General features: G+C 41.8%; 1 protein-coding gene across 2 annotated transcripts in view; it reads right to left on the bottom strand.

The window, feature by feature from the left end:
- Positions 1–12,836, bottom strand: part of CRACR2B (calcium release activated channel regulator 2B) — a 126,997-nt gene that overhangs the window by 53,428 nt on the left and 60,733 nt on the right. For both annotated transcript variants that reach the window (XM_069223113.1, XM_069223112.1), the window contains exon 7: positions 12,214–12,309. In XM_069223113.1, coding sequence (XP_069079214.1) covers positions 12,214–12,309 — 96 coding nt within the window. The remainder of the gene's footprint in view (positions 1–12,213; positions 12,310–12,836) is intronic.

Genomic DNA, 12,836 nt, shown 5'->3' with positions numbered 1-12,836 from the left:
AGCGGTTAAAAATAGACCTATGTTGGCGCTCCTCTATGTGGACGATGCTGTGTTGCTTGCTAGAACCACCAGTAGTTTATAGCTGTTGATCTCTAGCTTTGTGAGTTTCATAGTTAAACTTGATTTGCAGTCCAATCTAACAAGGACCTTCATAATCGTATGTGGCCCCACGAACACAAAAACTCATTCCATATGCACTGAGGCAACTTAATTGAGAGAGTTAGCCAATTCCCCTATCTAGGACTGACGTTCGATGCTCTTGGATCCCGTGTAGGGCACTGAATCAACTGCTACGTTGGGGTGGCTGGGTCTATAGTCTCATTAGCTTCCACAATAGAGGGAAAACCAGAAGTTCTCATCCTAGAGATCTACAGGAGGAAGTGTCTTCCCTCCTTGACTTTTGGGTCAGGGGTTCGGGGCTATAAAGTTTCCAGTAGAGTGAAGCGGAGAACAGAAACTGTAGGTGGATTCTGGACGTCCCCCCATCAGCCTCCCATTTTATTGTTCACCAGGAGCTAGCTTTGGAGTACGTTGAGGACCAAATACACCTAGCCCCACTGCTGCTGTGGTGTTCAAATTGGACAAATAATGAAGCTGGGGTTAACAGTGCAATCATATTAGATTGCCTCTCCTGTTCGCACGGTCATAATATCCCTTGGCTGAGGTATATCAAGGAGACGACTCTAGCTTTAGGCTGTCCACATATTTTTGAGAAACCCAATCACATCACAAAGAGGGACAAGGGATGGCTCAGAGATTGTTTTTTATCCTATAGACGGGTGCAGAGGGAGGGAGAGGAGGTAATGAAACCATCTATCAGAGAATATTGTCTAGTCCAAACTACTAAAGCAGTGCCCCCTTATTTAATTAATGTTAAGAAAACATGGTAGCGTACACTATTCATGCTCTTCAAAGTTGGCTCTAACAGATGGCTACTGTGATTTCCCCAAGGCCAGTTTGTCTCCTCCGACATATTAATCTGCCCCTGCAATGAGTCATCCCCGAAAACTCTGGTACATTTTGTTTTCTTCTGCAAATTTTATTTCCCACTCATGAAAAGGTTTTAATTCCCACTACCATATGCAAACATCAGTTTGGTAGGAGCAGAGTGGTGTTGCTTTTCCTTCAACAACTAGAAGGTACACTTACCTGCAAGACAGTTGGCACTTTCCTAAAGAATGCTCTTTATTTGCAGAAGTCAATATTGTTTTAATTTATGAATTGCTGTTTTTTCTTCTGATGCACTATGTTGTATGCTTGAAAGTGTTATTTTTTTGTGTTTTAACATGTTCCTGCAATTATTTCTCATATCTTATATCTGTTTTTATGTTTTATTGTGATTTTATTGTGCATCTTTTATGATCCTTTTTTGTGATCGAATAAAGAATACTTCGATTTAATTTTTAACTCTCAGAACAACTTCTTTGCATGGTAACTATCTGACAGATGGTTTCTACCTTCCAATGGGTTCCAGTCGAATAGGCAGGCAGGTCGTTAATGACTTCAAAGAAGGTTTGTGCATTACAGAACTTGAACTACAACAAAGTAACATGTTCTTCTGTATCATAGGCTCTTCCCTGATAGTCATAAACAATAGAATAGAGAAGCTAGCTAGCAACATTCATACATAGCAGTTGTTGGACAATAGAAAGAAAGCCAAACGGTAATCAATTGAGATTCCTGAAAAGAGAATCATGACTATTCGAAGGCTTGAATATTGTTGGCTGGCCCTAGCATTAGGGGTGTGTCTGAGCCTAGGCAATAGTGTCTTGTGAATGTGTGTAGTGACCTCCATGTGGCAGCTTTGCAAATCTCAGACAATACTGATCCAAGTTGCTGTGCATTATTTACCTCTACTCAAATAGTTTTTTGGGTTTAACTGGAGGTGGTATATTTACAAATTGGTAGCATAACGAAATACATACTACAAGCCATCTGACATAGATTATTTGGACGAGACTAGACCCTATCTAATATGGCCATAACTGATAAGTAGTTGCTTTGATTTTCTTAGATCTTTTTACTTATATAGGTAGAAATTAAGTACCTGTCTAAAGCACAATGAAGGGAGTGAACATTCTACTGACGTGGACAGACTGGGTAAAAAGGTAGGTAATGTAATTGTTTCAATAATGTGAAACTCTAGGACAACTTTGGGCAGGAAAGATGAATATATCTTCATTACTACTCTGTTTGCAAAGGAAACACTGTATGGTTGTACAGCCGATAGGGCTGTATTTCTCTCTCTAAAGTGGATGAACCAGCAACCAAAAGATTGTTTTGTATGAAAGTGCTGCAATGTAGCTCGGCCCACTAGTGTTGATAAAAGCAGCAAGAGTTCCCAATGAAGGAAATGTCTTCTGATCTTCCAAAAATACTTCACAGGGATTTTGAAGAATTAAGCTTGGGTTGGTTATTTTCTGTAAGTCCTTGTTTCAGCAAGATGAACCTTTATCATAGGGAAATGCAATGTTGATCATGCTGAATACAATGCATATGGTATAATAACATCCTCTTGACACAAGATTGGATTGTGCGCATTCTTCTAGCACCAAATACAAAAATGTTCCCACTTCATGGTATAACAAGCTTTTGTTGAAGGTCAATTTACTTCTAGATTATCTAGAGTGCTGATAGTAAACTTAAATATCCATATTGTCTGACTTCAGGAGCCATTCTGCCAAATATAGGTGATAGTAAATTTAGATGTTGAATTTGCGCCAGAATTCTGGGAAATATGGTAGTCTCGTGTGTTGTGTCATGGACATCTCTAAAAGGTTTGGACACTATTGTCTGGCGCTATCAGAATCATTTAAGTTTAAGACTTTTGCAGTTTTATTAATACTGTTGGAAGGAGTGGGATTGGTTGAAAGACATAAAGAAATGGCCTTGACCAACTGACTTCTATTCTGGATTTTCTGTTTTGAGCCACTACAAAGACATTTAGCAATTACATAGTCCACTCTTCACAGGCATTTCTTACTTGTGACAGTATTTCTTCTGAACCCAAACACAGTTGTGGATGCACAGATAAAAGTAAAGTTATATCTAATAAAGAAGGAGTTCCCCCTTCTCTCTCCCAGTCCTAATGCCAGCTTCCCCTAACTGGTTGGAAAAATGTTAAATCTTCATGACATCATAAGAAGATTATTACTACTGTTACATCCCATGAACATCTGTGCCACCGGAACGTTTGTGTTCGGTGACAGATCCTCCTCAGTGGCACTTAAACGAAATGGAACAAACTTCCAATATATCTGCATTCCATCCCTTCATGACTCATGTTTTACAAGTCTTTAAAGAATTTTCTTTTTAACCCAATTTAGAAAATGTCTGTTATTCTAGCATTCTGCCCCCAGTCCAGCACCATGAAACGTCAATAAACAAGTGCTTTATACATACTAACTTTTTATATCTACGGCTCCCGGTTTTATGGTATTTTTTTTTTTTCAATTTCTGACTAGTTTAATCTATATTTTGCTAATTTTATCTGTTTTTTTCCACATCTATTTTGTCTAAGATGGAAACATAAAGAAGTATATTTCTTCATTTATTCAACTGATAAATGTACACTCTCACTTGAATTCCTGACAGATTCAATGATATGAACATCCACAGATGATACATCGAAACAAGTATATGAAAACATGCAAATTTTAATATCAATGTGTGCATATTTACTGCTTTTGAAGCCTTATTACTAATATGTTCTTCTTTTTTAACCCCTTACCTGTCACTCCGCCCAGCTATTACTTTTCCTGGAAGTCATGACTGACAACATTTAAAACATTAAAAAACAACCTAATTTCCGTTTTTTATCCACATTAAAGAATAAATACAGACAGGAAAATAAATAGTTAGTTGTCTGTATTTTTCTGTAAAAATCAGTGCCTTACTTATAACATATTCTCTCTATGTCGGATTTGTAACTAGCTTTGCAGACAATGGTGATTTTCAGAATTAACTATGGAAATGCTCATCTTGCCTGACTCCTTACAGCTTGACTCACCCACTTCAAAGCTTTCCTTCACTCTGCTAGATGTCTTATCTCTATCAACAAAAAATATTACTATGTCCTGTTCTTGCCTCTCTCAGATGACTACCTATGGATTCTCTAAACACTTTTAAAACAGCATGAATTATCTTTAAGGCCATCCACATGACAACCCTCAGTTATTTCTCACAAACATTAAACAAACTCTGGTGGCATTAGGAAACTGTGGAGTAAAACCATCCTACTCACAAAAACTACACAGTTCAGACAACCATTGGCAAAGCCAATAGACCTAGCCTGCGCAAGGGCTATTGGCTTTGCCAATATGTTTTAGCTATGTTGTTCTCCAGCCTCAGCATAGCTAAAAATTAGTGGCATAGAAGAGAGTAGCATGGAGTGTCATAGAGTGGAATGGCGAAGAGTTGAGTAGAGTGTTGTAGAGTGGGGTGGCAGAGATTGTTGTGTATTGAAGTGGCATAGTGTGGAGTCACATAGAGTGGCATACACTGGAGTACCATAGTGTAGAGTGGACTGGTGTACAATGCATTGGCAAAGAATGTTGCAGAGTATTGCGGTGTAGAGTGCAGTGGCATTGAATTCAGCAGTGTACAATGCATCATCGTAGACTGCAGTGGTGTAGATTTGGCTGGTGCATAATAGAGTGAAGTGGGGCAGAGTGGTGTGGTGCAGAGTGGTGCAGAACAGAGTAGCGAAGAGTGGAGTGGTGCAAAGTACAGTGACACAGAGCAGAATGGCACAGAGTAGAGTAGCATAAAGTGCAGTGGCATAGAGTGCAGTGGCGTAGAGTGGAGTACAGTAGTGCAGAGTGGAGTGGCGTAGAGTTGAGTGATGCAGAAGGCAGTGGCGCAGATAAAAGTCAAGTGGCACAGAATGCAGTGGCTTAGAGTGCAGAGCAGAGGTGAGTGGCATAGAGTGGTACAGAGTAGAGTATATTGCCATATAATGCAGTGGCGCTGAGTGGAGTAGTGCAGAGTAGAGTGGGGTAAAGTTCAGTGGCAAAGAGTGCAGTGTTGCAGAGTAGTACAGTGTCGGAGTGCAGTGGTGCAGCGCGGAGTAGAGTGGTGTAGAGAGCAGTGGTGTAAAGTACACTGATGCAGAGTAGAGTGCAGTGGCATAAAGTGCAGTGACACAGAGTGCAGTTGTGTAGAGTGCACCGGCATATAGTGCAGTGGTTAAGAGTAGAGTGGTGTAGAGTGCAGTGGCATAGGGTAGTTTGATCAGAGTAGAGTGGGCTGGTGCAAGGTAGAGTGTAGTTGCGTAGAGTGGCGCAGAGTAAAGTGGTGTGGAGTGCAGTGGCATAGAGTGCAGTGGTGCAGAGTAGATTAGAGGGACATACAGTGGATTGGTGCAGAGCGCAGGGTAATAGAGTTAAGTGTTACAGAGTAAAGTGCAATGACGTAGAGTGTATTGGTATAAAGTTAAGTGGCATAGAGTGCAGTGTTGCAGAGTGGCGTAGAGTACAGTGTCATGGAGTGGAGTTGTGCAGAGTAGATTGGTGTGGCCTAGAGTGGAGTGATGTAAAGTGCAGTGGTACAGAGTGCAGTGGTACAGAGTGCAGTGGCCTGCAATGGAGTGAAGTGGAACTGTACAAAGTTGAGTGCAGTGGTGTAGAGTGGAGCGGCGTAGAGTGGAGTATTCATGGTGTGGTAGCACACTGCCACTTCAGACAACACATTTTCGATTGAAATGACCATTACATTTGCAAAGACATACAGTTTTACTAATAAAACTACACAGTGTACAGATGGAAATATGTGGAAATTGGATCACCTTGTTTAATGCTTAGTTTGGATCATATTAAAGTATTTGTTTCCAACACACTTCAGAAATAACAAAAATGTGCTGCATTTGTGCATTTATAAATCTGATATATTATGAAATACTTACACATCTCATTTAAACATTGTTGTGTGCTAGAAAAAAACTCTTTCCTACCCCCAGTATCCAGCAAAAGTGTCACATAAATCCTCTGACTTTGAAGTCAGAGAAAGAACAAGCACCCTTGAAAGACAGTGCCTGACATTTGACCTCGGTCTTTGAATGTACAGCAAATGTGATGAGATAGAGATTTAAAGGCATGTTAACAGAAAGTGAGTTTGTGGAAGGATACAGAAAACACGGATTAGGCAACATGAGGGGCAAACTGAGCCTGGTGAGCCTAAAAAATTAAAACAAACAAATTGAAAACCAGAAACTCTGATTTACAAACCACAAAGCCAATGGTAATCAACGAGCGGAATGCATTTCTAGGTCAACTTTCTCAAAGTCCCCAAGATGTCTTTGTAAAAAAAGGGTCACTTTCAAGCTTTCTTTTTTGGGCAGTACACAACAGTGCAGGGAATACTGAATTTGAAAGTTGCCACCCCTGAAAATCCTCAAAGATCTTTTAGAGCAGGGTTTATGTGGCTCCTCTTTCACAGACTTAGCTAAAGTCTGAGAGACTAATTTTGGAGCATTTCCATTCTGTTTATAAATGTATTTGAAAGCCTAGTGCAGATGACTTTTTTTGTCTAATATGCAGAAACCATGGCTTTGATCATCTTGACCCAGTAGTCCAGTTGGAGGAAGGTCAGAACTTTTGGAACAGAGGGCCTCATTTACAGGAATATGATGCATCCGATCCGATGTGTCAGATTCCTTGTGCTGCCCTATGGCCCCCTACCAACGCCATGGATGCACTGTATTTACAACACAGACCTCCATGGCTCAAGTTTTTACAGATGTGTCAGAAATTCTGATGCATCTGTGGCACTAAACTCATGCATTGCTTGACTAGCATCAAAAAAATGACACTACACCAGCAGTACCAGAAGGTCCACATTAAGAAAAGCTCAGTGTCAGTTTTATGCCTGCTCTGAGCAGGCTGTAAAATTTTGATGCAGTGAAGTTGCAAAATGATGCAGTGAAATATTGTAAGTTGTTGGAAATCTATCTATTTAGTGCTGCACCTCCCTTTATGACTGTACTTTCAAGTTTCCATCGAATATGATTATATAACTCCAGGATGCTAGTCCGGGCACACTAACTGTAGACATTGGACCCATAACAATGCAACTTTTTTGACCCGTACATTTTTTCAGTTTTTGTAAGTTATGTTCCTGAAGTACAACAATACCCAGATGGCTTTAGCAACATGGGAGTATCTTTTTTTATATGAGTTCAAGAAAGTTATCAGAATTAATGTTTATAAGGGATGTTTTAAACAGAAAGTCTAGGTTGATTGTCATCCTCTTTTTAGCATTGCTAAATGTTTTCCACCTTCCACCTTCCATTAACACACAATGTATTCAGGTGGGAAAGTCCAGAAATGAATCCTGGTTTCTTGGAAGCAAAGTCAACAATGAAGGAAATGGAGCACATTTCTTCCTGTAATGTATTACTCATGTGCAGGTTAATGTCTTAGTTTATGGGGAGCAGCTTTTTGGGTGGTGTCACCCCTGTCTTGGAGATGGGAAAAGCAGAAGACTTGGCAGACTATTCTGCTTTTCCACTGATGAATCTGGTATCAAAAGTGCACCAGACACATAGGCCCTCATTCTGACCCTGGCGGTCGGCGGAGAGGCGGCGGTCGGACCGCGAACAGACCGGCGGTATTAAAAATGGCATTCTGACCGCGGCGGTCCCCGCCGCGACCGACCGCCACTTCCCCACTCCGACAGCCACGGCGGTCATGACCGACGGGCTGGAGTCTGCGCACTCCGGTCCGGCGGTCGACCCAAGACCGCCAACGCTATCATGACCCTGCTTACTGCCGCGGTTTCTTGCGTTCGGGAACCGCCATGCGAACCATGGCGGTAGGCACTATCGGGGCCAGGGAATTCCTTCCCTGGCACTGATAGGGGTCTCCCCCACCCCCCACTGCCCCCCCGAGTCCTCCCCCCACACCCTCCACCCCCCTGCCACCCCCCAGAGGTGGTACGAACCCCCTCCCCACCCCCACCCCGACATGCACATACATGCACCCCGACATGCACACACCCCCAACATGCACATATACACACCCCCTACACACACACATACACAACGGGGACACATACCCGCACACATACATGCCGACATGCGCACCCGCCGAACTACACACATTGCCCATAGGCACAGCAGCAATCCCCGCCCGCATGCACGCACTCACACACCCCCTCTACACACTCACACGCACACCCCCATGCACGCACACATCACACAACACCCCCCCATCCCCTCCCCTCACGGACGATCAACTTACCTTGTGCGTTGGTCCTCCGGGAGGCGACGGGAGCCATAGGGACGTGACCGCCAACAGAAGACCGCCAACAGAAGACCGCCACACAGAAATGTGGGTCGTAATTCTGGGGGCGGTGTTCTGCTGGCGTGGCGGTGGAGGTTGACCAGTCTCCACTTTCCCGCCGACCGCCAGTGTGGCTGCTGGCGGTATTCCGGCGGAACGCTCCCAGCGGTCGGAATACGCGCAGCGGCATACCGCCGCGGTCGGCGGTCTTTACCGCGGCGGTAACTCGGCGGTCTTGCGAAAAGACCGCCAAGGTCAGAATGAGGGCCATAGTGTGTCCCATTTTCCACATATCCGGTGTATATCTCTGTGGTCCTGCTGGCTAGGGCAAGCAATTAGCGTGCCCTGTGCTCTGAACTGAGTTGAATCCAACCTCCAGTTTTCCGCCGCTTCCTTTATGTAGCTAATGAGAACAGGAGGCTGGATCATGGCAGGATGGAGTGCTGAGCATAACCCTACCTCACTGCTACTTGTTTATTCCAATTTATAACTGTCCTACCTGTCCCCTGGGTTTGCATCCTAGTCTGTCACGTGTCCAGTCTGTCCCTTGCAGCCACAGCCTGTTCACTGTGAGTGTTGGGACACAGCAGAAATCATGCACCTCTCCGTGTTCTTAGTAACTGCAAATACTGGAATCATTCAGGCCACTCATAATGAGATCCAAGGAAGTGGGCGAGGACAAAGGAGAGTAGATGGGCTTTGAAGCTTTTTAGGCTAGGCAGGCTCATCACTGTGGATGGTATAGCTACCAAACTTTTACATTTTATGTGCCAGTCGTATTACAAAAAAGTCAACCTGAATTTTCAAATGAAATCCATCTGACTAGATGAGTGCTTAAAGGGTACACTGCAGGAAACGTGCATTTTTTTAAAGGAAGTGCAAATTTTTCATTGACCCTTCCAAAATAAACTCAGTTTAGGAGCTGTATGACAGTCAACATGGTCACACAGAGCCTCCCTCAGACTCACACCTCACATTGCCTTATGAATTTTGGTAGAAGCACAGCTTCAAAATTAACGGCGAGTCTCAGATGGGTTGGAGTGATCCTGCCAGACAAACGCTTGGGATGAACACTGCTATGAAGCAGATTTCCGTACTGCATTATGCACCACCAGTAGGGCGTGGATTGCTACAGGACAGCACATGGATGGAAACTCTTTCTCGAGAATTTGTTTTCCCTCAATTGGAGATTTAGTATTCCTTAGTCTTCCTGCTTAAAACATTTAATAAACTCTCCCCTGTTTTTAATGAAAACTAAGTATATGGTGTAAAGCACCTTGATGGCATGCTTCCAAGAATGAAGAGTGTAACAGGATAAAAAGATACCAATAGGAAGTACTATTAGGACAAATTCTAGTGATCCATTCATTTTAGTCTTGAATCCATTTTCAATGTAATTTTATAAATACATAAATAGGTTGGTGTTTTTCGACACAAGCCTAAATTGTATGTCTTGATGAAGACCTAGGAAATTGTTCTGATATGACGTAAGTAATTATTGACTGTGTACTACTCAAGAACTATTCTTGCACCTTCTCACAGTCTTCATATGTTTTGCACTGATATTTATTAAATAACACTTTTTAACTCAACCTGGGCATTTTTGATAGACTCCACTATCATGTGTGCAGAAAAAAAACATTTTCTTCTTTTCTGAGTCAGATTGTTGTTAAAACAAATATCTTACAAAAAAGATTTTGAATATCTAACATGGAGTGCAATCAGTGTTAGAAAGAAGACTACCAGTCAACAACCATGCAATAACTTTCAAATGTGTATTCTATAACTAGTGGAGTTTGATTAGTGACGTTTGTAACACCAAACTATCTTGATTTAAGAAAGTATTACACTCACCTCCTACATATTTTGGTTCACAAGAACAGGTGAAACACATTCTCAATACCTGATGCTTCCTCACAAAGCCCTCACTTAAATATCAATGGAATAAAACACTTGAAGATGGAGCAACAAAAATAAGCATTGGAAAAGCCGATGTGTCTCACTTTTGTGACCGATGGGCATTGCCAGTGGTTTTTAGCCAGCAATGCTGTGCAGCATAGATAAAGTTTAAAAAGAAAGCCTTTTAATGAGACCACCAGCGTCATTTTTTATGCACGCACAACACACTTGTGCATGCCTACATAACGATGTGGGTGCTTTTTTTTCCTGTTAGTTACTGATCTGAGTAACATAAAAGAAAACAAAATGTCCAAAAGCATTTTCTTATAGCGGGTCTGGGAGAGGAAGCAACAGAGGGAGGTGGGGTAAACGGGGAAGCAACACAAGGGAGGGTATTGCCAAAGAAGCACTAGATAGCATGCAAAAGAAACAGGGAGGAGGCCTGGAGGGGATGCAAACACAACAGGGGGGCGGCGGTAATGCAACATAGAAGTTGGGGGAAAGCAAGAGGAAGTGTGTAGGTAGCAACAGGGAGAAGTGCACAGGTGACCGCGAGAGGGCAATGCAGGAAGATCCGGTCATGCAACAAAGAGTAAAACAGAGTACAGGGGGAGAGATGTACATGAGGGAGATGGCTCCAAAACACACACACTTTAATGTAGTGCTTCACTCCATAGAAAAAATACGTTTTTGAAAAAGAATAATTGGAAGCAGCAATGCAAGCCAATTAGAGAGATTGTAAAGAGGTCATGATCCAGGAGAAAAACAAACAAGATTGGCAAGCTGCTTCACAAATACGAAGTAAGCAAGTGAGATTGACAAACCAACCAGTGGTAAGCAATGGGCGGGCTCCATTGCTTACCACTGGTTGGCCCCTCTATTTTCTTGGTAAGCAGAGTATGCCTCGCAACAGAAAGGACATGAACCATCTAGTAGGTTTGAACTAAAAAGAAGAGAAATGCTGGAGCCTCAAACCTAAAGTTGCCACATATGTGCGAGAAACTGTCATGCAACAATGCATTAAGTTTTCTTTATATCAGAACGCACATTTTAGCAAGACAAGTTGTTTAAAGTACGTTTCATCCAGACCCGTACGCATGTGTTCCCTCTAACATTTCATTTGCAAATGAACTGCGCAGGGCAAATGTTGATAGGTGGTAACTCATAAACACAAAGCACAAAGTCATGGAAAAATTAATTTAGACTTTTTTTCTGCTGGATTATGCCAGTTGAGAAAAATGATTTGGCAGCAAAAGTATTGCTTGATTTTTTTTAGTGAACTTCACTATATCTCGTGATATTTTTTTTTTTAACAGAATGACCATGTCAATTTTTTCTTTATTCTTCTAGGATCAAAGGATGAGAGGCCGTTCTTTGGTAAAAAAATAAAAATAAATCACAGGAGGATTAATTCACAAATATTCATGTGCACCAACAAGCACAAATTGCTTTCTGCAAAGGAATATTTCAGATTCTAATTTACAGAGTCAGCTTCTGTGCACATTCCAGGGACTTTCTGCTGTAAGAAGGTCTGGTAAGGTGGACAGAACCTATAACTTGATGGATATTCACAAACTTTCCCAATTGTTTTTTACGTCCAAAATGTGTACCTAACTTTAGTGACAAACAAAGCTAGCGTAGGAGTGCAAAATTTGGTAGAGAAAGCTACCAGACCTGTAATGTTTTACAGGATCTGCGGACAGGTTTTTTCCCACCAGGGAAAACCACTCTCTTGGATTTAGGTGAAAGAAATTAAAGTTAAGATGAATTTTCTTCTAAAACGTGCTCCTTTCATGGCTCGCTTTCTGCTGTTGGAAATATCTGCCAAATTAGAGTATGATTAGAGATCTAAAATGTTCACACCTGCTGCTTAAATTAAAATAGAACCTGGAAATCTCAATTTGTAGGAGAACCTAGTATGTGTATATTTTCAACTTCTAAAATTAACTTTGTCATTCAACCCCTTCTGGACAGTGAGTGCAAGTGGGGAGCAATCAACCAGACAACAATGTTTTACACGCTCAATCCAGTATACCTGCTTTTGGCGTGAGACAATGTTCTCCAGCTCCAGCTCCTTGTTCCTCAGCTCTTTCTGTAGCAATGTATTTCTACCATTGTGTTTAGCAGAATCCTGTCGGAGAGAGGGACAGAGAAACAGGCATACTGTCAACATGACTGGGGAGCAAGAGCGAAGCATTCAGAACACGTGAGAGCAGCGCAGGGTGTGAAACTGCACACCATGTGCCAGCAGAAGAGTTGAGCACTGGCAGCAAATGACCACAACTGAACTGGTCTTGACACACTGGTGCAGCGCTACCTTTTTGTAATCTTTTATCGTAAACATGTGCAAGAAAAAAAATAGGAAAAAAAATGCTTTCGCCTAAACATGGCTTTCTTAAAATAAAAATTTTAAATTTAAAAAACATTCACCCATAGCGATGTTTGTCAAACAATAAGCCTTTCAGTTGTTCTGTGCATTTATTCTTATTTTTAATAATACTATTAATACTAATACAGCTACTACTAATAATAGTAAAATTATAATAACAGGGGCAAGAATAAATCACCAGCTAAGCAAGCACAAGAGCTGCAGTCAGCTATATTGTTGCCACTTAAATATTTTATAACATAAGCTTTAAAAAGAGGTCCAGGCAGACC

This window comes from Pleurodeles waltl, chromosome 3_1 (assembly GCF_031143425.1).
Source record: "Pleurodeles waltl isolate 20211129_DDA chromosome 3_1, aPleWal1.hap1.20221129, whole genome shotgun sequence".
Classification (NCBI taxonomy): Eukaryota; Metazoa; Chordata; class Amphibia; order Caudata; family Salamandridae; genus Pleurodeles; species Pleurodeles waltl.
Note: the sequence above shows the minus strand (reverse complement) of the source record. Positions and strands in the feature narration are given on the sequence as shown.